The 27,050-nt window shown below is 30.9% G+C and overlaps 2 protein-coding genes across 2 annotated transcripts in view; one reads left to right on the top strand and one right to left on the bottom strand.

Moving 5' to 3' along the window:
* The window catches only part of LOC142323382 (rabankyrin-5), a 207,064-nt gene that overhangs the window by 48,432 nt on the left and 131,582 nt on the right, over positions 1 to 27,050 (bottom strand). Inside the window, exons 7-9 of the mRNA XM_075362940.1 lie at positions 13,864 to 14,029; positions 7,284 to 7,494; positions 4,868 to 5,072 (exon numbers count right to left, since the gene is read on the bottom strand). Coding sequence (XP_075219055.1) covers positions 4,868 to 5,072; positions 7,284 to 7,494; positions 13,864 to 14,029 — 582 coding nt within the window. The remainder of the gene's footprint in view (positions 1 to 4,867; positions 5,073 to 7,283; positions 7,495 to 13,863; positions 14,030 to 27,050) is intronic.
* The window catches only part of LOC142323383 (uncharacterized), an 85,054-nt gene continuing 82,048 nt past the window's right edge, over positions 24,045 to 27,050 (top strand). Inside the window, exon 1 of the mRNA XM_075362941.1 lies at positions 24,045 to 24,264. Within this exon, the coding sequence (XP_075219056.1) occupies positions 24,207 to 24,264 (58 nt within the window). The 5' untranslated portion in view covers positions 24,045 to 24,206. The remainder of the gene's footprint in view (positions 24,265 to 27,050) is intronic.

Here is a 27,050-nt window from a genome sequence, read left to right as displayed (position 1 = left end):
AAGAGTACAGAGGACGCGATTCTTAGGGTCCTGGATCTGGCTTCAGGCAGTGAGTACAAATATGTACTCGGTGTCTTCTTGGACATATCCGGGGGATTTAATAACTTGTGGTGGCCCTCTGCCTTGTTTCAATTGCAGAAGCGTGGTTGCACGAGGGATGAAATTAGGACTCTCTCGAGTTACTTCAGCGAAAGAACTGTTGTCCTTCGCGACGGCAGTTCGCAAGTAGGAAAGACCCTGTCAAAAGGATGTCCACAGGGCAGTGTATTAGGTCCACTCGTCTGGACCGTGGAGTTTGACTCTCTCATGCGGCTACGTTTGCCCGGTGGCTGTCGCGATGTGGCTTATGCCGACGACGGGCTGCTGCTGGTTGAGGGTGGTTCGCGTGCTGAGATTGAGCTCAGAGCGGCACAGGCATGTAGGGTTTTGCGGTTGTGGAGTCTTCAGCATAAAATGGTTTTCAGTGCGGAGAAAACCACTATGATGTTTTTGAAGGGTCGTCTAGCTGCAACTCGCCATCCGCAGGTTGTGATGGACGGTCGTTCAATTAGGTATGTCACTCTTCAAAAGTATCTGGGTGTTATCCTTGATGAGAGGCTTCTCTTCAAGGAGCACCTGCAGTATGTGGCGAAGAAGGCAGTTGATGCTTTCTTCGGCGTCCGTAGAGTGGTCCATCCCGATTGGGGGTTGAATTTCCGTACCATGCGGATTCTTTACAAAGGTGTTTGCGAGGCCATTATGTTGTACGCTGCGCCCGTCTGGGCTCATCGTTTGCGGTACCAATGTTATAGGGACATTCTATTACGAGCCCAGCGTCTTCTTCTATTAGCGGTTGTCGGCGGTTGCAGGACTGTCTCGCGAGAGGCAGTGACTTTGATCGCGGGCATCAAACCTGTGGATATTTCGGCTACCGAACGTAGCCAGCGGTATGTTGCAAAGAAAGGAGGCCTTCTTACTTCTGGGCGTATTCGTGAAATCGAAGACCAGGGTTTTGACTCTTGGCAAGATAGGTGGAACACTTCTTTAACAGGTCGTTATACGCATGGTGTATTCCCCAATCGGCACACGACACAGTTCCTCTCCGGACATGGTGCCTTTAGGGATAAATTGGCTAGGTTCAGGTTGGTTGATACCGGCTTCTATCCGGACTGTAGGGTCGATGACACCGTGGGCCATGTCCTACACATATGTCCCCGGTACGAAGCTGAGCGTACCAGAGTTACTAGGGAACTCGAGAGAGTAAACTCTGTTTTGGATCTACGCGTCAACTGGAGGACTCGTAGAGAGTGGACTATAGTTGCTGGCTTCCTTCGCTTCCTCGCCCTGAGCAGGACTGCCGAAGGGATTTAGTAGGTGATAGGGACCTGGGTGGCTAGGGACCGCCTGGGCAGTTGACTGGCCGAAGGTAGGCGCTTAAGGCAGCGTGCCTCGGTTAGAATAATTGGTGTTATTTTGCTGGAATAAAGCTGTCGGCGGAGTTGCGGCCGCTACCAACGGGCATGATTATCCTTGTCCCGTGGGGGTGCGGTCGCGCTTCGACGGGGGCATTTTGTGAGCTAACGACACTGTCGGCGGGGCGTCTCTGGGTGCCGCTACGGTGGTGTGCAGCGGCGTTTCGTCGGCGGTTACGAAAGATGGTGAATGTCACGCGGAACTCCGCGATGGAGCTGTGTGGGAGTAGGCGTTAATTCTTCTCTCTGGACAGACCGGAGCGGAGTCAGTATTAAACTCATTTCGAGTAATAAGCGGGATTCTTAAGGGAACAAGGTCTAAATTTCGCTGTGTAAAACTTTAGTGGGAATTTTGCTGGGAAAGTTTTGTTATAGTGGTAGTTTGCTCGGATCTGAGACATTCGATAATTGGCTCAATAAAGTTAGTGCTAGACGCGGGGTCTTCATTCCGCGGTTAGGCTTCTAGCTTAGTTCCTGAGGGCGACGTAGTAGTTGCAGGTGTCCGTTGTCTTCTTTCTGAAGGCATAAGCACATAAAACTATCTCGGGGTGAACTATCTCGGTGCCCCGAGGGACATCTGCATCGGTGGCATCTCTGCGGGGCCTGAACTGAAAGCTGTGGTGCGCAATCAGTCTGAGGGCGAGAAGATGTCCTCCGTTAAAGCCACTACTGGCTAGGAATGGAGGGGGTGGTGTAGCGACCAGACACGCTACGAGGTGGGATCTTCTCCCCTAGGGGGGGAATCGAGATGTTCCATGTTGTGAGCTCGCACAAGGTCATGTGACACAGTGTATGCGATTGAAAATAACTCTAGACTGGAGTGACAAAACGTGATGAAATTTTGATTACACATTCGTCAGACATTGTACTACATAGCTCCTTGCTTGCCCAAGAGATGGCGCTACTTATACTGCTACAGAAATTTAGTTCGGTCACTTTCCAGACTTACTGTGTATTATGCCAGTTCCAAAAATCAGAAACATTCTTCCAAAATATAGTAAAATGAAGAAAAGAAACCACCCAAACCACAAGGAAAATAAAAAGACAACATCATAAAGACATACTAAAATCAACAGAAGAATTCAACAAAACACAGTTGAGACTACTACAGAACCTTCAAAAAAACAACTCCAAAAATACGAACTGCCAACCCTTTCTTTTTCCTGTTTAGGCACCGGTAACTACCATTTAGATAATTCTTCAGAGGATGAATGAGGATGATATGTATCAGTGTAAATGAAGTGTAGTCTTGTACATTCTCAGTTCGACCATTCCTGAGATGTGTGGTTAATTGAAACCCAACCGCCAAAGAACACCGGTATCCACGATCTAGTATTCAAATCCGTGTAAAAATAACTGGCTTTACTAGGACTTGAACGCTGTAACTCTCGACTTCCAAATCAGCTGATTTGGGAAGACGCGTTAACCCAATGGGAAGACACTAGACCAACCCAATGGGTACAGTTCGTACCCACTGGGTACGTTGGCAGTTCGCCAACCCTACTACTGAAGTATGAAAACCATAATCTGGCCCATAACAATAAAGACAACTGGGAAATCCTAGCTACATAATTCAACAAACTCCTACATTGTGAAGAACCGACAACAGAATCCTAAACTTTGACAACAACACCCCCAATAATAACACCACTGGACAACATCAACCCTCCTGCAATAAAAGAAGTCTACCTAGCATTGGATGAGATGAAAGATTACAAAGTGGTGGGAGATGATCGACCTTTGTAGAGATCTAGAAACATGCAGGAAGACTGGCAAAAATCACCCTTCATCAACAGCTTGTCAACATCTGGATCAAAGAAGAACTACCAGAACACTGGATGACAGCACTCATCTACCTGCTAGCCAGACAAAACAGACCCTAAAAATTACAGGGGTATCTTGCTCCTAGATACAACATACAAAATTCTTTCAAGAATCATCCTCAACAGGATTGGTTTACAACTCAAGAAAGAAGTAGAATACCAAGGAGGTTTTATACCCTGAAATAGTTGTCCAGACCAGATCATGAGTGTCAAGCTAATAATAGATTACAATAGAAAAAGAAGCAGGGACATGGTAATAACATTAGTAAACTTCAAGAAAGCACACAATTGACTGCAGACACAGAGAATTCCTACTAAAAACTCTATCACACTTTGGAGTACATCCCAAATTAATAAATATGATAAAACTGATGCCCAGAACACTAAGTCAAAACTGAAATTCAGAGGTGAACTCTCAGAACCATTTGAGATCAAAACAGGACTGCACCAAGGCAATAGACTCTCACTGCTACTATTCAACTACAATCTGGAAATGGTAATGAGGGAATGGATCAGAAAATGCCCCCAAAATTAAAAATAGGCTATAAAATTAAAACAAACTGCTTTGGTTTTCCTGATGACTTGCCACTGCTAGCAAATTACATCACCGAAGCTAAAACACAGATATTAGACCTTCCAAACATTGCAAATAAAATTTGTCTTAAAATATCATTCAAAACAACAGAAATTATACCCCAAAAAATACAACAGAATTAAAAGAAGTAAACATAAATGGTAATAAAGTCAATATAGTAACTCAATTTAAATACCTCAGAGAAATAACCAAAAACCTCCATCAAAACAAAAACAAACAAACTAGCTAAAGCACAAAACTCAACCTGGTATACCTACAGTAAAAAATGTATATTCATAAATGCAAAAATAAGACTACATTATAGTTATAAAACTGGAAGCCTCATATGCAGCAGAAACACTCTTCCACCTGATTGAACAAAGACTGACAGACCCCAGAAAATCTAAAGAAGAATTGGAAGAACCTACATCAACAAAAAGTACCAGCAAGATGTACAGTGGTGGATTATGCCCAACAGAGCCATGTACAAAGAATTAGAACCTATCACTGATATGATGTGTAAGAGGAGACTAAGATTCTTCAGACACATCATAAGAATGCAAAATTCGAGACTTCTGAACAGCTGGTTCAGTACAATCATGACTCAAAAAGAACAAAGACAGATTGCAGATGGATCAGAGAAATAAGAGGATCTGAAAAAATTGGCCTTACACCAGAAGACACCAAGAAAGATAAAATTAAACAAAAAAAATTAAGGATAAAAACACTCGCAAAAAAGAAACTCGCAACATAAACATTTTCAACACCAGAAAGGGCATGGAGATCAAAACGTATGAAATAGTACTGAGAAGACTGCAAGTCCTGTACAGTCCCTTTGAAGAGACTTGGATAACAGATTGACTAAAGTGATCCCCTATGTGTTTATAAAAGTTAAAAAAAAAGAAGAAAAAAGTAAGATTTTAATTTAATTTCTTACATTGAATTTAGTAACCTAAGATTTATTCACTAACTTTGAAAATAAATTAATAAGTTTATCAGTAATTTATCTTTACACTCACAGGATTTGGTGTAGCTTTGTTCTCAACAAGTCGTGCTGCAAAACTGTTTGAGTTGTACAAGCGACTAGAAATCAATGCATACCAAAGTGGTGTGTGTCCTTCTTTAGTTTGAAGATCTAGATTAATCGGTTGAGTAGCAGACCTTGTGAGTAGTAAACTGAAGACTTCTTCATTTCTTGCCATCACTGCCAAGTGAAGAGCAGTGCTAGTAAAAGAATATTTACTTTGTTAAACAGTAACATTGTAACAAGGGGAATAGTAACATTGTAACAGGAAGAAATTACATTATATGAAAAGCTTTGATTATGATGAAAACTATCAAACAAAAAAATCAAATTAAAAAAATTATATAAATAACTAACAAGAAGCTATGGTCCTGAGTAAAAAAAAACTGATCCCTTATAACCTGATTGTCACAACCACACTGAAAGTGTGATGTATGGTTAAAATTCCAGTGACCAAAGCCATATTTGATATAATTGGTTCTAACAGATCAGCATCTTTACACGTCTGGTCAGTTTCCTTGCATCCTGATGGAATTTATTAATAACTAATCATGGTCAATATCATGTAAACTTATAAAAAACAAAAGCCAGATAAAAAAAATGAAAATTTATTAGTACATTTTAATAACAGTTCTATATGGAAATTAATACTTCAAAATAGTCAGAAAACAACCACTAAAGGTATTTAAAGGTCTTCATAACATTCAGATTATGTGATTCACTCAATGCTGTGCAGTCATGTGTTATAGAGCAGTTAACTGGTACAAAGTGTGCTTATGTTGAAAATGTTTAATAAAAATAAGGATTTCATATGAATTCAATTCCAGATACCATGTGATGGAATGTCTAAAACACACTCACACTTCTAAAATGGGTCACTATCTTTGAGGCAACAAGGGATTGTTGATAAAGGAAGCCATCAGGTGGAAAAATGATTTGCATTTCATAGAACATTAATGCTGTCATAGTGGCCATTGGTAAATGACATTCTGCTGAAGACCACTCAATAGCACTTCCTTTAAAATTAGTCAAAGAATTTTACATCAAGAAGCAGGTCTTTTTACGCTTACAATTAAATCACGTAAGAGTTAAAACCTTGTCACCTTGAAAATTGTATAAACATTTGCTACAGAATATTTTTCATGTTTAGATGAAAATTAAGAGTTTTATTAAGTCACTTATGGATCTCTAATGTGGCACATTTTAAGTAAATTGTTTTGTGAGTAAATAAAACAATCAATACTGGTTGAATGAGAATCCTAGAAAATTGCCTGAACAATCTCATGTCTACATCAAAGAGTTGAGAAAGTCAAATCAGAGTAGTGTGTACTTATGATTCAAAACTATTTCTTATTGATCATTAGTGCATTTTTATCATGGAAATTGGCTTTAACTAGGCATGCATACTTCCAGATGACTTCTTTCTATGGAATATTTGAAGGGTATAGTATTTTCAAGTTATCCAAAAGATATCAGCAGCCGAAAACAGAAATTTAGAAAGAAACCTTGAACCCACCGCAAGATGTATGATGTAACATGATGTCGGATGTGATAAATGTTTTCATAGAGTAGAACACACGTGGCCAAGATCATATTAAAAGCATACATGCTAACTATGTACATTATGATACTATAATTTATAAAAAATAAATGTATTTTACAGGTTTTAATCATTACCCATTTCCCTGACAAGCCCTGCATTATTACACTAGTCCCCATCGTATTTTGCAATGTTTACAGATAAACAGCTCTATTAATATGAACTTCTTACAAAAAAAAAAAAAAAACGAATTAATCTGTTTTTATACAATTAGTTATATACATCTAAATGATTATGCAGATACAAATTTGTTGTAAGCAGTGTAACCACACCAAACAAAACAATCTTCAATCTCTTAAGATTAACATGTACAAACAATTTTTTAACCCTAAATAAATTTATTTGTACTTGGTAACATTAGTTTCTTGACCATGAGTGGTCGAGTTATTTGATGCAGATTTTCTCTGCATCATACTAACAGATATGTTAGTATGACTGGTTGCTCAAAGATCATTCAATTTCATTATATAGGTTTCTACATACATTTTAGTACATAAAGTTTCTACATTTCAGTTATTGCATAAAGATAAACTTAATTCATTCTCTATTTTGGTTATTAATATTATTAAAAATAATTTTACGGTTTTAAAATCTGATTTAACACTATCACGTGCGATTTCTTTCTTGTTTCAGAACAGTGTGTATCAGTAAAAAAGTATTCAAACTTGCTTACTAAAATATCATGTTCAATGAAGACGTTTAGAAATGTTAAATACTAAATTTTCCTCAACCATTACAAAACAATTTTTTAAAATAATTATTTGATAAACATAATATAATCACCAAAACAATGAAATAAATAGGTACTCACAAGCCTTGGTTGTTCTGTAAGTTTGGATCGAGTTTTCTATCTAATAGGTGTCTAGCAACTGTAGCCATGGTTGATACAGTTTCTTCAGATGATGTTTCAGGATGAGGAGATGTTGAGGCGATTAAATGTAAAGCAGTATCTCCTCTTTCTGGAGTTGTTATTGATGCAGAAGCACCATGTTCTAGAAGAAATGTGGCTGAATATCCATCACCTGAAATAAAAGGAAAAAATTTTAAAAGTTCTTTTCTAATGTTAAATAGATTTTTTATGAAACCAAAATATATATATATGCGATTATCTACATAATGAACATAACTCCAAATTTTTAAATATTACAAGAAGTTGTGATCAAAATAACATTGAAAAATATAAATGTATCAATATACATATAATATAGAACCACAACTGATATATCAATGCTTTGCAACTGACTAATGTGGGAAAAAGATCACTTTTAAACAAATTTAATTATTGTAACACCAATTTTAAAATGAAATTTGGAAAATACCCACTGAAAATTATACAACCAATGACTAACCAGCAGTTAAGGTGAAAAAATTATTATTGATCTTTTTTTTAAATAAAACAACTGGTTTAGATCTCAAAACAACACCAGAGAATGCTAATGCATTATTCAGCCTTTTGAGTTGGTAACACTGATCAACAATGATTTTGTTAAATGAGAGTGAATAACTGATTCTTATAATATTTTTCATGCATATTTCAAATATGAAATCAGAATTCTTCTATCAGGCTTACTACTTGTTTCGTAACTGCCATTATTATTATCAGGTAGCATCATCCATACACTTTGTAAACATATTTTATAATAATATTTATCAACTAAATAGCTTTTCTTTATTTATTACAGTTCCTTAATTGTTGTCACATTGATTTGTAAGGCATTAGTCATCCATCATGTTTATTATTTACATACTAATTAAAATGAACAAGAATGTGACTCATTCTTCCTATTTTCATCTTACTATAAAAATATCAACTTATTAGTTATTTCTGTTATATTTACTAGACTATATATTATATTTTATACATATGTAAAATAATATATTTGCAGAGTAGAGAAATATTTTTAATGCTCATTCAAGTGTGAGTTCTCATATGTGTAACATTCAGTTTTGTAGCTGGCTTTCATATTTGTGGGTATATGTTTTTCAGTAAAGTGAGTGTATGTTTATTAAATTGGTGAGTTTATAAAGTGTTTCTTTTTAAACAACATTAGTTATTGTAAAGTATTAAAAATGCCACGTAGTTATATTAATCAACCAAACAATTTTTGCTACATCTGTGGGGAGGTAACATTGAAGTGTTAGAAAAGAAATATAACTCCATTGATATAAAAGACATATGAGCTGTATTTTGGATGTAAATTAGATGAACAGGACAAATCTTGGGCTCCTCATATTTGCTGTGCTTCTTATGTAATGTTGTTAACTGATTGGTTACATGGTTCTCATCACATGCTATTTGCAATTCCAATCTTGCAACCAAAGGATCACAACACAGACTGCTATTTTTGTGTAATAAAGATATGTGGGATGACAGCTAAAACTAGACGTACTGTTAAATATCCTGATATTCCTTCTGCCATGCAGCCAGTGCTACATGAAACCAAGAGCTTCCAATTCCAGTACCACCAGAAACATGGAACTTAGATGAAGATGAAAATTTTGAATCTTGTGCTGACTTACCAGGCGATGAAGAAAGACATCCAAAATTTTTAGAAAATATATGTACTGAACCCCATTTAATTTACCAGTCAGAATTAAATGATCTGGTTTGTAACCTAAATTTATTAAAGAATCGAGCAGAAATACTGGCATCAAGACTGAAAGGATGGCATCTTTTACAACCAAACACTAAAATAAGAGCTTTCCATGAAACACAGTCAGAATTTGAATATTTCTTCTCTCAGTATTAAAACTTAGTATACTGTAATGATTTGGACTCTTTACTGAAAGCTTTGGAACACATTCACCACCCTGACGAATGGCGACTTTTTACTGATTCATCAAAGCTTAGTTTGAAAGCAGTTCTACTTCACATTGGAAATAAATACTCATCAATACCATTACCATATACTGTTCACATGAAGGAGTCTTATGAAAATATGGAAATTGTATTGAGCAGGATTCAGTAAGAGAAATATTTGTGGTGATCTGAAAGTAATAGCATTTTTACTTATTGCAACTTGGATATACTAAGATCTGTTGCTTTTTTTTGACTGGAACAGCCATTAAGGAAAAACCATTATATAAAAAAGCAGTGGCCAAAGAGAGAGGTACCAACTGTAGGAGAGAAGAATATTGTTAGTCAGGCATTAGTAAAACCAGAAAAAGTCTATCTTTCGCCACTACACATCAAGCTACGTTTATTCAACAATTTTGTTAAAGCAATGGATCATAATGGTGCAGGATTTCAGTTTCTAAAAAAAAAAATTCCCTAATATAAGCAATACTAAAAAAAAGAAAGTATATTTGTTGGACCACAAATAAGAAAACTAATGAGTGATCCGGCGTTTGAAGAATGTTTGAATGACTTGGAGGTTGCTACATGGAAATCATTTCAAAATGTGCTAAACAACTTCCTTGGAACTGTAAGCCCAGTAACTACAGAGAACTTGTGTGTGAACGCCTTCAAAACTACAAAGAACTTGGGTGTAACATGTCACTCAAAATTCATTTCTTACATTCAAATTAGGATTCTTTCCCTAACAATTTTGGTGCTATCAGTGATGAACATAGAGAATGCTTTCACCAGGAGATATCTACAATGGAAACATGATGGCAAGGAAAATGGAACCCAAAAATGTTAGCTGATTACTGTTGGAATCTAAAGAGGGATCTACCTACAGCAAATTACAGCAGAAAATCTAAAAGAAATAGATTTTAGGCGAGTACAAAATGCATGAAATGTATTTCATATTATGTTTAACATATGTTTTTTGTTTCAAAAGAAATTTTAATTAAAAAAAAATACTGAGCCCGATAGAAAAAATTTATTAACATATATGAAATCAGCATAAAAAATATTACAAGAATCAGCCATTCAATCTCATTTAACAAACAAAAAATTTAATTCTGTGATCCGTATAATGGTTTTCATTAATTTGTTGCAGGTGCGCTTGGTATGTGGTACCAGACTAATCTTTGGAATCAAATTTATCAACTAAATGAATTTTTTTCATTCATCATTAATTAAAAAAATATATTTCTTAATATTCTAATCAAAACAGTATATAAAATAAACTAACATTACGGTTTCAATATTGTGATCAAAGATTTTATCATAAAAATATGTTTAAAAGATTACTTGTACTTGCATGTTTCTTTAGTATAAAATAAATTTAAAATATCTAGCACATTTTAATGTGCTATACACCAACATTTATAGACTACACATATATAAAAATTAAAACAAAATCAAAAACCCACCTGTTTACAGAGGAAATATAATTCTACGATACATAAACCAACACTTATATAAAATTATAAATATTTTCAGTAAAGAAAAGTTATCATGCTACTTTCAGAACACGAATAAAATACACAAGGTTGCAAAAACAAGCTAACAAAACACAGACATAGCCGAACAAGCAAATAATAATGATATTATATATACATAATAATTTCTCCAAAATCAATCTTCCCTCTGTACTAATGTATATTGTGTATATAATCCAACTTGATTCACCTAAGTACGGAAATTAAAACGTACATAAGATAACACTTACCTTATTTTTTTATAACTTTTCAATAGTGCTTTTGTGGCAACCCACATATTCAGTTGTAATTTTCGTATTTTAAAATGTTTTTATCAAACTACAAATTAAACTCAAAGACAATTAAAATATATATACAAATTTTTTGATAATATATGAAATTTCTTATTTTTTTTTATCAAATTAAAACGGAAAATTACAAATTAAAATTAAAATAAAAAAAAAATTATTATTAAAAATCACAATTTAAAAACTATAAAAATGGAAAATTGGGTTTATCTAATGTTGCTGATCACCTAATTAACAATAAACATTCTATCTCTAATATTCAAACCAATCTGGAAATATTAGAAATTAAAAAAATATAATATAAATAATAATAATAATAAAAGTTAAGATATTTTGGAGAAATATTATATATATAAATATATGAGGGCATTCAACTTTATTAACTTGCAAACAGAATATGATGATGATACACTTATAAGGGCTGCGGAAGATGGCAGCACTTAGTCAGATAAAAATGATAGTGCATAAATCCAATTTAATTTAAATCCATACAGTAGTCTGTTATAACATTGGCTGGCCAATGTTAAATGTGTAGTTTTAAATTGTGATTTTTAATAATAACAATTTTCTTAAATGTTTATATTTTAATTCTTAATTTTCAATTTTAATTTGAGAAAAAAAAGACGAAATTTCATATTTTATAAAAAAAAAAAATTATACATATTTTAATTGTGTTTGAGTTTAATATAAACATTTAAAAAAATGAAAATTACAACTGAAGATGTCGGTTGCCACAAAAGAACTATTGTAAAGTTTATGAAAAAATAAGGTAAGTGTCATATTATTTACTTTTTCATTTCTGTACTTAGGTGGATCAAGTTGGATTATACATACAATATATATATTGTACATATATTATTATTATTATTCATTAACAATAATATATATATATATATATATATATATATATATATACACACACACACACACACACACACACACACAAAACAACAAAAATTTTAATATAAATTAAAATTACAGTGACTACACTAAAAACTACATGGGACAAACTGGACTTACTTACATTCACTCACAGATGTAAAACATACATATAACAATATCAATCTCCTCACAGAAGTTGAATGGAGACACACACACACACACAAAAATGATATTAATCGATAATATGAATATTTTACAAACAGCAAATCAAATCCAAAAATTTGACATGCTTAAACAATACAATAAAAGAATTACAAATATAAATTTGACAAAATAAAATATTCTTTAACTGAACAAATACAGTTACAGATCAAATATAACTTTTGATTAAATTATGTTACAAAGGATTAATAAATTAATAAATCAGCTTTCTTACTCAAGTAGGGCTATTTGTATACAACAAATAAAACCCCTGGTTAGACAACAGTTTCCTCAACAAACCACAGCAAAAGATGCAGTACCTCTTAAGGCACCCACTTCTTGAAACAGATACAGTAAGCATTTAACCAAAACCTACAGAGAATTATTAGGAAATAGGATTAAGTATATGACAAATTGGGAAAAGCAAAAAAAGGGCTTGAAATACCCACGGAAGGATCATGAAATGAGACAAAAATGTCACCCAAGAAAATAGCTATGTGGTCATTATCCCACTCACAATTCCTTACAAGATTAATCTTTATTTGTATTGAAGAAGCACGCAAGTGATATGTTTTGAATTATTGCTGAAATGTACACTACAAAAAACTGTATTTCCTGCAGATGCCAGTCACCTAAGAACAGGCTCAGGTTTCCTCAAGAAAAATCACTACTCGATCCCAGAATTGTGTGGCTTGTACAATTATTTCCCTGAACTTTGTAAAATATTCAGCCAAATGCCCACTGGCAGGAGATTTGACTGCATGCTCAAATAATTTTTAATTTTAAGACAGACACCAGTAACTACAATGCCTCCTCCAACACCACCAACGAAGAAGTATTGGATAAAACCTCAAAAAACTTATTAAGCACACTTTATTCATTCAGCAAGGAAAATTTTTTTTTTTGAAAATCATGATAGAAAAATCTCATTGTGCTGATCAATAGATTTACCGCATATTTACAGGTAAAAATAATGCTTATGAAGAATTTTAAAAACCAAAATTAGTTCTGTAATATATAAAAATAAGTGTAAATAGTAAAATATTATACTTAATAACACAGATATATAGCAAAGGAGAGGTGCAGGGAACAAGAAACCCTCAGCTCAAATATAACAAGAAATGAAATAGAGACAATCTTACTGCCTTCAGGATAAAATTGAACCTTTTATTCCATGAGCAAAAGTAACAATGAATTTAGAAGGAATGTACCAACCACACATCAAAGTATATTAAGAACCATTATAACATTATGAATTTAATATTTAAAATGTAATTTTTCTTAATTCTTTTGATATTCTGGATTTCCAGTGGTAATCACACCCTTTTAAAAATGGCTCTCCCAAAACAAAATCTATTTTAGCAAGCATTTATTACTCATGTTACATCCTTGAGCTATAATATTATGGTGATGAACTATTAAGTTCAATCACAAATTATTGTATAGTTCAGTTATTCTTTAATAACAATGAAGCAGTTGTAAGCAACAAAAAACTACTAGTTTATTTTATATTATAGGCATACTTTAAAGTAAATATCAGGTCCACAGTACAAAAATACAATACATTCACCAGCATGTCATAAGCTCATATTACTTAAACATAGAAATAAAACTGTGATGCAAGCATCACATTTATACTAAATTAGAAAAGAATTGTTATAACTTTTAACTATGTTCACAGGTACTCACCTCTTTCAACCGCTCTATGTAACAGTGTCCAGCCTTTACTATCTTTAGCATCTGGATCAGCTCCATTTTCAATCAATGTACGTGCAATTCCAGTCTGCTGATCACGTAATGCTAAATCTAATGCTAGGTCACCTTTTGAATCTAATATGTTCAGTTTGGTAGATAACTGTAACAATCCAAAATTAGAAAAACTTATACATTTTATTTTACAAAAGCTCATTTTTTTCTTCATTACATTATCAAGTAACTTAAGTACCTCATTTGATAGTGACCAACAGATATACCCGATATCACTATGTCTGAAAACTAGCTATGCACCAGGGGGAAAAAAACACAAATAAACTACAGTCATTAACCCCTAATGAATGTTTGGGAGAAGAAGAACCGAACAGATTATACAGAATATGAAAAATATGAAGAATTTATGCGGTTAGACAAATACTAACAGATTAATAAAAAGAAGTGTAATCGTTATCATGCCAAAGAAAGCAGGAAGAGATAAACATGAGAACTATCACGCAGTATCAATCCATCAGTAAAACTTCTATCACATGAAAATATTGCTATTATAGCTTACAGGCAAACCAAACACACAGAAGAGGTATATATTATATGAAAACTAGTTTGATTTCAGAAAGAGCACGAGTACAAGGTGGTCCATTCTGCGCCAGACTAAAATTAGAAGGTAAGTTTAAGAAGGATAAACTCACATCTCATGTTTGATAATTTAGAAGTGAATAAGAGGTTTAAAATTTTAATGAAACTGGACTGAAATAGAGAAAGGAAATGTACAATGTGTACAACAATCAGCTACCAGTAACAACAGTTGAAGATGAAAAAAGAAAGCTCTGTTTCAAGAAGTAATGAGTTAAGAAGGTCTGTACCTTAATTTAACTAGTATACAGAAGAAGTAATGCATGAATTGAATGCCAAATTTCAAAGCAACGTAACTATCAAATGAAATAAGGTACACACATTAAGTTTTGCTGATGAGATTGAACTTTTGATAGAAACACAAAAAGAAAAATTTTTTAAGGGGTAGAATTACTTCCAAGAAAGATAAAACAGAAGGTGTAGAATTGTGTTGTTCAGATAGTAAAATTACAAACATTGGATGAAGTAAGGAAGACATTAAAAATAAATTAAGTACATCTTCGGAGAGCTTTCAAGTAGAAAAGATACAGGTCCACGAATCAAAAATTAATTCTAAAAGTATTTGTTTGGAGCATATAGCACTTAATTATAGAAAAAAAGAACAATAAGAAAAACTGAAATTAAAAAATACACAACTTTGAAATTTGTTATTTGTAGGATTTTTAAAATTAAGTAGGTTGATGAAGTATTGAATGAACAGGAGGGATAAATTTGTGGAAAATCTTTTAAAAAGATAAATTATTCAGGAAACCATAAATTAAGATGTCCAGATTTAGTTAATTTGTTAATATAGGTTAAAAATTGTAGAGGAAGGCAAAGTTTTGAATACATAAAACAGATAACTGAGGATCTAGGATGTAGTAAATATATTTAAGTCGATACATTAACAAAGAACAGAAAAGAAAGAAGAATACAATCTAACATCGGTCGAATGACTGAAGATTATGAAAGAATTGTACTTAAAAAAAATTATATCGACTGATGATAATGTAGAATAAAATTTCAAGATATATCTGACTATGGAGTAGCATGTTTTTATTAGTTTCCTGTTTAAGTAAATAAAATTATCTTTAAGTAAATAGATATTAACTGTTTGTATAATAGATATGAACATCTTTGTAATGGTTTTATGTATTTTTAATCTAATATAAAATGCTGCCAAAAATTAAAAGTATGAATAGACCGTAGAAAAAAAGGAAAGAAAAACTAATCTGAAACTAAGCTAACTGGTGAGTAAATTGACTAACTAGTTTTAAAACTATAACCGTTTGCTAATGGAAACCGTTATAAAGCATGCATATTCCTTCACTAACCTTTAAGTATAACACAATGTTAAAACCAACTTATTAAGGAAACTGAATAAATAATTAAAAAGTAAAAGAAGTATTTAACTGAGTGGGTTTAGTCCTGAATAAGTACAACATATGATCGAATAAATAAAATTTAGACAGTTTGACCGAATGCAGAAGGAAACTATATTCTAAAAAAAAAAGAAATGACTGCTTGCAATACATTATTTAAAAAGAAGTATAAAATGTAGGTATTTGTTGGCATGATGCCATTAATTTTTAGTGTCAAAAAATTACAACTGCTTACATAAAATTTAACTGGTTGTTTAATATAAGTTTTTTTTTTTACTACTTAGGACAATTTACATATTGATAATTAGATTAATTAAAAGACAGGTATCAAGAGTCATTACAGTAAAATTTTAATTGCAATCATGTTTTCAAAAAATAATTTTTAAATTACACGTTAACTAATAAGTTTTTTTTTTTTTTAATTAAAAACTGATATCTATGTAAATACTCGACTAATACAAGTACATAATGAGGTGAGTGGCGAATGATAAAACAAATATCAAACTTAAGAGAAGAATTGGATCTAGGACCAGAATATAAGTTAGATGCTCAATCAAATGTATTAGTGACGTTAAATTTGTAGATGACTCAGAATGACTCTTCTTAAATATCACAAAACTAATACTAACTCTATAAGACACTTATTAGTGAAAATATATTAAAAATTTTTCCAATTTTACAGGCATTACTTAATGCTTCTCGAGCAGATTTTTCTTTAATCATTCTTCATGAAGCATTTTAAAGACTTTTAAATTTTCAGGTTTACCAAATACACCAATTTTAACTTGATTATGCCATTTTGAAACTTTAGTTCTCATGTTCTCTAAATCAATACTTTACTTTAATATTTTAAAGGAGGGAACCTAAATATTAGCAGTAATATTTGCATATAGAGATATAGCAGCAGCAGTGAATACTTATTTTAAGATCAATTTACATTTAAAATTTTCAAGTTTCTAAATGATGTCAATGAGGTTAAGCTATTCCAAACAAACAAAGAATGTAGTCCATTATCTGTTTTAGTCCAATTAAAATGTAAATAAAAGTATAATAATTTAAAATGTAAGTATTTCATCTTAAAATACATTTTACTGCTGTTGTGCAAAAATAATAATGCTGATATCTGGTGTTAAAAATTAATTTTTTTTTCATTTTTTTTTTTTGTTGTTTCGATATTTACTTGGAGTAAAGCTAATAATGAGCAACTGGAGGTGATGCAGATCATACTTTGCTCCATGCTATATAAAAAGGTAAGGAAATTGACAAAGCACCACTTTAACGCATGCACTTTAGATATCTTCATGTCGGGTTGAATTCTTCATTAAATGGTTCATTTTCGCTCAATGATGCCATGCTGGTCCAAGACCACAGCTTTTTGAGCTTTTTATGAGAACCCCATAACTTAATTTATCTACCAGAGTATCAATGGAGGGAGTTTTACTAAGATAAGACAAAATGTTTTTTTTGGATTCAGTAAACTTGCTCCATGAGCAAATTTTCATGAACTGGAAGTTGGCATCCCCATTGTATTTTCCATTTGATGGCTATTACTTTCCTTCTGAGATACAGAGATGGGTTATGGCTCAAGTAGTGGGAACCACTGCAATTGGAAACAGAAGTCCAGTTATTACATAAACTGAACTGTTGAGTTCTGTATACTATGAAGATAGTACAGAGGTTTTTCTTTAATCTAACAAATAGAGACTTGGACTGGATGATAAACAACCTTGATTCTTTGTGTTCACAATACCTCTTTACATTCCTCAGTTAGTATATCAGTGACTATCATCACTTTACTCCACCACAGGGAGTTTCTTTTCAGATATGGAGATCAGATAAAACTCCAACTAGTGACCGAGGAGCCAATCTAAATAATCTACCCAAAATAGTTATATAAGCGTGAATTGTATTCATAATAATGGGTTAATTATTATTAAAACAACATAAAATAAACTGTTTTCAGAATAACCATAAAAACTGAAAAAGTTAAATTCAGTTTAAAATTATTATTTTAAAATTTTTCAAAAATTATTTTAACTATTTTTCAATATATCTTAAAATTTTACATGCTTTCTTAATTTGTCAATATTTTCTACACGTTATTTAAAAAAGTTAAAATTTTTATTTAAATAATATTATTTATTTTCCAATTTTCCAAACAATTTGGGATCAAACTCTTTGCATCGAAAAACAATACATTAACATCGATTTAACATTTTTTTTTTTTTTGTAATTTAAAATAACAATTGAAATAATTATCCAAATTTTTTTAATTAAAAATACACTCATTGTAAATTTGTAGTCCCATAATTCTATTTCACGGTAACCTTTAAACTTATTATTTCTGAGAAAAGAAATAGTAATTTTAAATAAGAAAGCAGTAAGCAACCTATTATATCAAGTGTCACAAGAAAGACCAGTTTTCATTTTAATTTTATGAACTACTTAAAAGGAGAACTTAAGTTTTTTTATAAAACAAAACTTGTTATTTTCTATCTTATTGTAGTCAGTTAAAGTTAACCACAGTCCTTAGAACTGCCAGTACAGATGTTTTGCTGCCAAAATAGCTGTTCTCTTATCTAACAGACAATGAAGATTCTCAACATAAATGGAAATTCTTTTTTCCTTTATAGTTCTTTTTCTAATCCAACTGAAAATGAAACTATGTACAGCCTGCAGTAGGGCCATTAAAACATATAGTTCAGTGAAAAAAACTTTTGTAACATTTCTGAGACCCAAACAGCAATTAAAAATAAATGCCTTCCCAAAATTGAAACCAATATGTTCCTAAATATATTAAAACATTAGGATATAATCTCTTATTGAAATGTTGAAACTCCCCAGCAGTATAAAGAAAGTTTACCAACATAATTGGCTAGGTGCGAAATGTAATTATTTCACACCTAACAACAATAATTCAGAAAAGAACAAGTTTTAATAGAGTATAAAACTATTTTTTTTTTCATTAACTGATTTTTAAGAGTTTAACTCTTCAAAGACAAGCTCTTTCTTTCATTAAAGTAACTATAGTAATAGATGCAATATTAGTCATTAATACATTTTTTTTTAATTCTGTTGTCAGTACTTTGATTGGTTTAATGTATACCTTATTTCCTTTTTATTCTGAATTAATTTTTTAAAATTTCAACATACACTGACATTAATCTACATGTTAATAACTTATATTGCTGCACTGCATGTCAATACTTGAGGATAAAATTGATAATCCTTCCCAGTTTTTGAAAAATAGTAAAAAACTGCATAATAAAAAACCTGATAAACACCTTATGAAAACTATATCCCACAATAAAAAAACAATTAAAGAAAATGGAAATAACATATTTCAGCTACATTCACATTGTAATAGAAAAGTAATTTTAATTTTAAATTCAGAAATAACTTCATTTGATTGTCAAAAGCGGAGAAAAGTACTTATGCTGCAAAATGAAACTGAAAAATCTAGTTTTGTTTCAAATAATTTTATTTTATTGTTAACCATACCAAACCTATCATGATGAGTGTTTTTTATAAAAATGCATAATTTTATAAAAAATAACATTTTTGTATATGAATTTAAAAATTTGTTTACAAAAATACATTCATTCATTAACTGAAAACATATAAAAAAAAATAAACAATTCACTATAAAAAACATGTACTAAAATAATAAGTTAATAATTTTTTTATTGTTTTTAATTAACTGAAAATAAACATAACAAATTATTAAACACATTAAAAAAAAGATTTCTAAATAATAAGTAAGTTTCTTTGTATTTTCTTTAAACTGACAAAAGTTGTTATTCTTACGGTTTTCTTCTTGATTGTTAATGTCTATTGAATCAGCTGATGCAAGAGGTGTTTTATTGAAATTAAATTCAGTAAGGTTTTCTATGTAGAATTAAAAAAAAATGCAGTTTCTGTTCTAATACTAATTTACGATATGTGAAAGGTACTGAAGTTATATATATGCATGATGCAGACTGGTAAGTGGGTACGCTATACTGCATTAAATTACAATAAAAAAATGTTTAACCCATTATATATATATATATACAGTAAAATTAATGAAAAGTATAAAAAACCAGAAAATCCAGTCGCTGATAAAAAATTTCCTATTTACATATAATTCCTATAACTCAACTAGTGATCTAGGAGCAACATTGTGTTAATATTGGATTGATAAAATGTCATGATTAAATATATATTCTTTTTAAATGGTAATTTATATATGTCAAGTTACAGCAATAATTACATCATTCCCAGCCAAATCTTTAACAAAACTAAACACAACACATGCATCTGAATATGGACAGATTTTCAATTTTTTTTTTATCTATCATTTATTTTATTTCCGCTTGTTAAAAAATGTATAAAAACATAACTAAAATTATAATTTTTTTTAAATACACTATAAAAATACTTTTAAAAAAACAATTCTATGAAACACATTGGTAACATTAAGTTAATACATATATCAACAAATACAATTCCATGATATTGTTCACATTACCCTCATACTCTGGTTTAGACTGACCTATTTACAATTTAATTTTAAAAATTTATCTAAAGGAAATTTTCTCTAATAATTTGTTCTTCTCATTCAAGTATCATCAATGCTTTTCAACATAATTTATTTAACACCGCCCTAAAATGTATAAATTTTATACGATGATTCAAATGGTTTGCCCCCTTTGTAGCTTTGTTTTTTTAATTTTTCCATCCTTGCAAATAAAATTAATTTCTTTTCAACTATTTTTTACCTAATTTATTTTTCTTAATGCTCTTTTGAACAACTTGCAGTATTTACAGTATCTAGATCTTTAAAGTACAAAATTACTTAAGAAATAGAACAAAATTAATACTGTAACTTTTTCATACTGACTATCAGTTGAATAGTTGTTCAAATCCTTGATATCATTGATGCATAAATGTTGTGTACATGTTACACAACATTAAAATGCCAAATAAAGAAATATACAGATTATTAAAGATATTTCTCATATTTTACATAGTAAGCCTACTCCAAATATGTCTATAAACGAACTTTATGATTTAAATTGGCAATTCTTAACTTTTTTTTTTTTAAATTAAGCCTCTTTTTTGTACCAAAATCAGCAACATAAAGTACAGGATAAAATACTGCTTTCACTGTTCTTAAAATGTATTTTTTCACTCTGAACTAATACAATTTTATAAAAGTAATATCTTTATATTTTATTAATAAATAATACTTTCCATTTTCATAGAGGAACAACTAAGTATCACAAATTTCAGTGTTGTTATTTCCGTTTCGGAACTGGTGCATTAACACGAAATGATTTCACCGTAACTAGTTTTTACAATTACTAATCGATAAGGTAAATGTCATTTTATTTAAAATAAAGTGCTTCGAAATAAAATTTAATAACTAACAAATATAAAATATTAAAAAATTAGAACACCTGCAATTTTGAAAACATAAATTTATGAAGTTCCGAATTTTAGTACAAAATGTAATATATATATTAATTTAGTTAAATCAATTCTTCCTTTATTGTTGTCCAGATTTTCCTCTGTACTAATTATATTAAAGACCAAAAGTAAAACTAAGTAATCTGTACCACAGTACAGAATCTAATAATATTTCTTACCTTATTATTACTTCTGCGTTTGTACATCAAAAGCACTTTCGAGATTTTCCCTCATTGTCAGTCGTTTCAACATCAAATTGTTTGATGATTCAACATAAAACTTTTTAAAATTTGATGTAATTAAGAATGTTTAATTTTTAATATTTAATTTTAATTTTTTACTGCATATTTTGCACTATATATGTGATAATTTTAATTTTTAAATGTGTAATTTTAAAGTTTTTAATTTTTGATCAACTGATGAATAATAAGGTTAGAAATATTATTAGATTCTGTACTGTGGTGGACTGCTGAGTTTTACTTTAAGTTTACAATCTCTTATATATAAGTATATATGTAAGAGGCAGTCAATTTGAAAATAAACATTTTTCAATAAAAGATTATAGGAATATTTTTCCTTACTTTGAGAGTTCAAAAAGTGATGCAACCTTATGGAAGAATGTTTACTTCTTTTATTGGAGGTTTAAGTTAAAAGGAAAAATGGTTTACAAAGTGCAGCAGAGAATATTCATTGTCTCCCAATACATTAGATGTGGCCTCCTCGGATCCCTGATTTATACCCTCCTGACTTTTTCTTGAGGGGATACGTTAAGGATGCTGCTTGCAAAACTCATCTTCATACCATTCTTGAACTGCAGAGCGAAATTAAAGAAAGTGTCACTACAATTCCTCAACAAACATCACAACATGTGTTTAAGTGCATGCAATGTCATATTCAATTATGTGAATCGTATAATGGTGACCACTTTCAACAATTATTGCAACTTACTCTTTTTCCCATAAGATTGAATCATTTTTTGAACACTGTATAACAAAACATATTTAATGAGGTCAAAAACTAGCATAGCCTAGAATTTATTAAACATATGAAATTACTTACAAATAAACACAATTTTTGGGGGGGGGGAAATTATATTTTTTATAATTCAGTAATTTAAATTCGCCCTCACTTTTAAAAAAAAAATTTCCTATTCTATAAAAAAAAATCCACTTTTCAGAAAAATTATAATTTCCAATACCAAAATCAGTATATATATATATATATATATATATATATATAATATGTATTATTTCTCACAAAAAGAGGTATTTATAAATTTAAATAAATATATATATATGTATTATTTCTCACAGAAAGGGGTGCATATAAATTTATTGCTTTATACTAACTATCCCAATATTTATTATACATAAGAAACAAGTAAGAATTAATTTCTAAGAGAGTAATTATGTTTATTTTTTAGCCAGTTCTTGTGGTGAACAGAGTGAGGATGTCACTTGTTAAACATCAACTGCAACCCACCGGGTTTGGTATAGTGGTGAACGCGTCTTTCCGAATCAGCTGATTTGGAAGTCGAGAGTTCCAGCGTTCAAGTCCTAGTAAAGTCAGCTATTTTTACACGGATTTGAATACTAGATCGTGGATGCCGGTGTTCTTTGGTGGTTGGGTTTCAATTAACCGCGTCTCAGGAATGGTCGAACTGAGACTGTACAAGACTACACTTCATTTACATATCCTCATTCATCCTCTGAAGTATTATCTGAAAGGTAATTACCGTTGGCTAAACAGGAAAAAGAAAAATCATCAACTGCATTTCGGTAGGTTAAATTAAAAGCAACGGGGAAAGTCCTCACGTTCTTTATTAGCGTATCGAAAAACTCGTTATGCTTGAGAATAGGTAAGTGATTTTCGGGAAAACTATCTACAATCAGGTCGCTTACAACGATTACTGATACGGCACACATAAAAGATATCGAATTTTAAATTGTGAGACGTAATACCAAAAAGGTTTCCGGAAGTGGGTGCGGAAGAGTAAAATGGTTTCTAATAATTTTTTCTACTGAATTAGTGGATATGAAATAAAAATAAAAAAGATTAAATCTGTGTTTTATTGAAAACGATCTGAAAACGGAAGGGGAAAATTAAAGGCCGTATATTTTATTAGTAAGGTATGGCCTATTTTCATTTTATTTTGCTTCGATTATATTTTGGGAGTCTCTTGATAAACACAATAAAAATAAATAATGGAATGTATAATACAATTTGTGAGAAATAATAATAATAGCTTTTATTTTAGAAGTAATAAATACAATTTATTCAATTCGATGCACTCGCTACCGATATCCTTCTTGATTTTCCCGCTACGTAAAGCAAAATAACAATCGATAAAAAATCCTTGACACCTTAAATATAAAAAATGTCTGGTTTACGTGTCATTAATTTAAAAAAGTACGTCCTGATAAAAGAGCCGGGAAAACTGTTAGATTAGACAGCGGTACAGTTAACTGTGCGAGGATCAATCAGACCTAAACGGGAAAAAAGTAATCGATCAGATCGGCTAATAATAAATACACCGCAAAACGATGAGATAAACGCTTGATCATCGGAACGGTACAATATTATCGAACTATTAAAATAATTAACCCACCGGATCTAGCTATGATGGAATCGACTACCGCATAATGATCGGCAAGTGAAGCCGGTCGATGGTGGGAGAACGGTGACTGTGACGCAGACAAACAAGTAGACTAAGCGAGTATTAGTTTCATCACGACGACCGAGAAGCGTTAAGTCAGTCGGTCAGTCAGTCAGTCAGTCGCTAGTAAGGCCGCGCGATGGTTGTAAGATCGATTTAAGTGGAGCGAGTGGTCCGCCGAAGTGATCCATCTCAGACGACGTAAAAAATTAAGGGGGAAAATGGAACTACTGCTGTTACTTATGCATACTGTCACCGTGTTCGTATTATTAAAACCTGGTGAGTAAAATCAGCCGATAACAATGCGTAGAATATAATTTGAAAAAATTAAACGTTCGCTACAAATAAGTATTAATATTAAAGTCGACGTAACATAAAATTATTCGAAGTGTTAGAACATTTTAAGTTATGTATTCTCGATCGTATAATATTAGTTTCAGATAATCTAATGCAGACCTACAGAGTAAACACAAATATAAAAGCAAAGAAACTTTTTAATAATCGCATTTAAAAAAAAAAAATTATACAAGGCAGAATAATTTAAACAAAAATAAAACATTTTCCACAAGTACTTTTATTAAAAACACGTTCGCTTTTATTAAAATTACCAACTAAAGCCGAATGCATATAATTAACTTAATTACAATAAACGAGTATAATTCAGGGTAATCGATTGAAAAGGTTTGAAAATCCATCGCTCTACGGGTGACTATTTCTTAATTGCAATCTAAATCTACTCTTATCTCAGTTTCTTTTATTTATTTATTATTTAATTAAACATGTAACATTTAAAATTTTATAAATATACTTTTAATAGTGTAATAAGAGTAAAAATAAGTTGAAAAAACAACAACACATTATTCATACAGATTTAGATAACCTTGTATAAATACGTACATACACAAAAACAATCCTGAATTGTATTCAGCAGATCATTGATGAAATTTACCACTCGCGAAACCCACTATAAAGTATTTTCACAAATTTTTTAGTAAAAATACATCTAATCAATTTAGTCAATAGTTTTATTATTTAAAACTTATAGTTTTTTACTGGAAAGAATAAGATAGTCGAACCAAATAAAACTAGATAAGACAAAAAAATTAATACATTTTTATTTATTAATAGTCGTTTTTCCTACTATTATTTGTTGATTTTTTTTAGTACACTTAACATCGTATGGCAAGAATATCCTTGAGAGTATACGTAACCCGGATAGGTTGGCAACAGCTTTTGTAGAGAATATCTCCTGCATATGTTTACGAATAACAGACCAATCTGGTTCGGTAATGGACATCGCAAATTATAGGAAAATTTACACATTTCACAAAGAAATTTTTTTTAATGAAGGCCTAAAAAACGAAGAATGGGAGAAAAATCTTTAAAAAAAACTCGAATAATCGGAAAGTTTAATAAACTGCATGTCACATTTGCACCATATAAACGCATATAAATATTTTGAAATTAAGTAAATTATACGTTTTACAACCGCTAATCGTAATAAGTTTGAGATTAATATAACAATAACGCTAACAACTTTTTCTAATAAAGAAGCAATTTTTCTCTTTTTAAATAATAAAATATACGTAACTTTATCTCTGGATTTAGAACATCAAATATTTCATGTACGTTTTGTCTTCAGCTAAATTTAAAATAAACAAAGTTTTATTAGGTTTTTTCTACAAAAAGAAAAACATCAGACGATGTTTAAAAAATAATTTTGATAAAAAAAAATATATGTATCTTATATTACATAATGTTCATTTCATTTAATGTATCTTAAAAATCAATGCACTTTTTAACCGATCGACCAAATTTATTTAATATTTTTTTGTACGATTCAATATTATTTTACTTTAATTTATCTATCATTTACTTGATAAGATACGACGTATTAATTATAGACAAAATACTTAATGTTAAAGGTATATCAAATTATACGTCGTACAAACTATGTTTAAAAGTAATAACGAGAAAAATAACGACAATTATTATGAGGCTCAGTACTCGACCGGTGTTCGTTACGGATTGTTTCTTTTAAAGTTTGTTATTATGAACCTTATTTAGATTAAGACCGTTAAAATGAAACAGAAATAAATATACTCTATTTAATTCATTTCAGTAAGCGTAAAATTACTACCGTTAATTAATTATGAATTATTTATACTTAGTTATTTTACTACAATTAAAAATGATCCATCGGTAGAAAAAACTTCTTGACGTTTAGAAGTTCATTAAAAAAGAGTTGATATTATGATAATGTATGCTACAAAATCATCTTTGACCCTAGACAATTAATCTTATCTATATATATATGTTTAAATTTAAAAAAAATCTCTTCACGGAATTAATAATCTGTAGTTAACACGAATAAAAATTTTTTTCATTGTACAGTTTATAATTATTATATATATTCAATAGATTTTACTCCAAAATTATTATTAATCTTTATTTACAGTCTGGCTAACAAAAGAAAACGCCTAAACGGTTATAACTGTGTAAAAACCATTATTCATAAATAGTAGACCTGTTAAAAAAAAATTCTATTTTTGTCATATAAGAAACAATATTTCCAGAGTAATAAAAGATTTTCCGCCCGAAATTAAATAGATATAAATACACATTTATTAATTTGTAATGTTGATATAATGTAAAGAGAATAATATTAATAAAATAGTAAATCTCTTTAAAAACTGTTATCAAACAGTGTAACAGTGCACCTACAGTACTAGGAGATATTATCCCACCGGGTTGGTCTAGTAGTGAACGCGTCTTCCCAAATCAGCTGATTTGGAAGTCGAGAGTTCCAGCATTCAAGTCCTAGTAAAGGTTGTTATTTCTACACGAATTTGAATACTATATCGTGGATACCGGTGTTCTTTGGTGGTTGTTGGGTTTCAATTAACCACACATCTCAGAAATGGTCGAACTGAGACAGTACAAGACTACACTTCATTTACACTCATACATATCATCCTCATTCATCCTCTGAAGTATTATCTAAACGGCAACTAAACAGGAAAAAAAAGTACTAGGAGATATAGTGCCAGCCCGATACCAAAAAG

The sequence above is a fragment of the Lycorma delicatula genome, chromosome 4 (assembly GCF_047948215.1).
Source record: "Lycorma delicatula isolate Av1 chromosome 4, ASM4794821v1, whole genome shotgun sequence".
NCBI lineage: Eukaryota > Metazoa > Arthropoda > Insecta > Hemiptera > Fulgoridae > Lycorma > Lycorma delicatula.
Note: the sequence above shows the minus strand (reverse complement) of the source record. Positions and strands in the feature narration are given on the sequence as shown.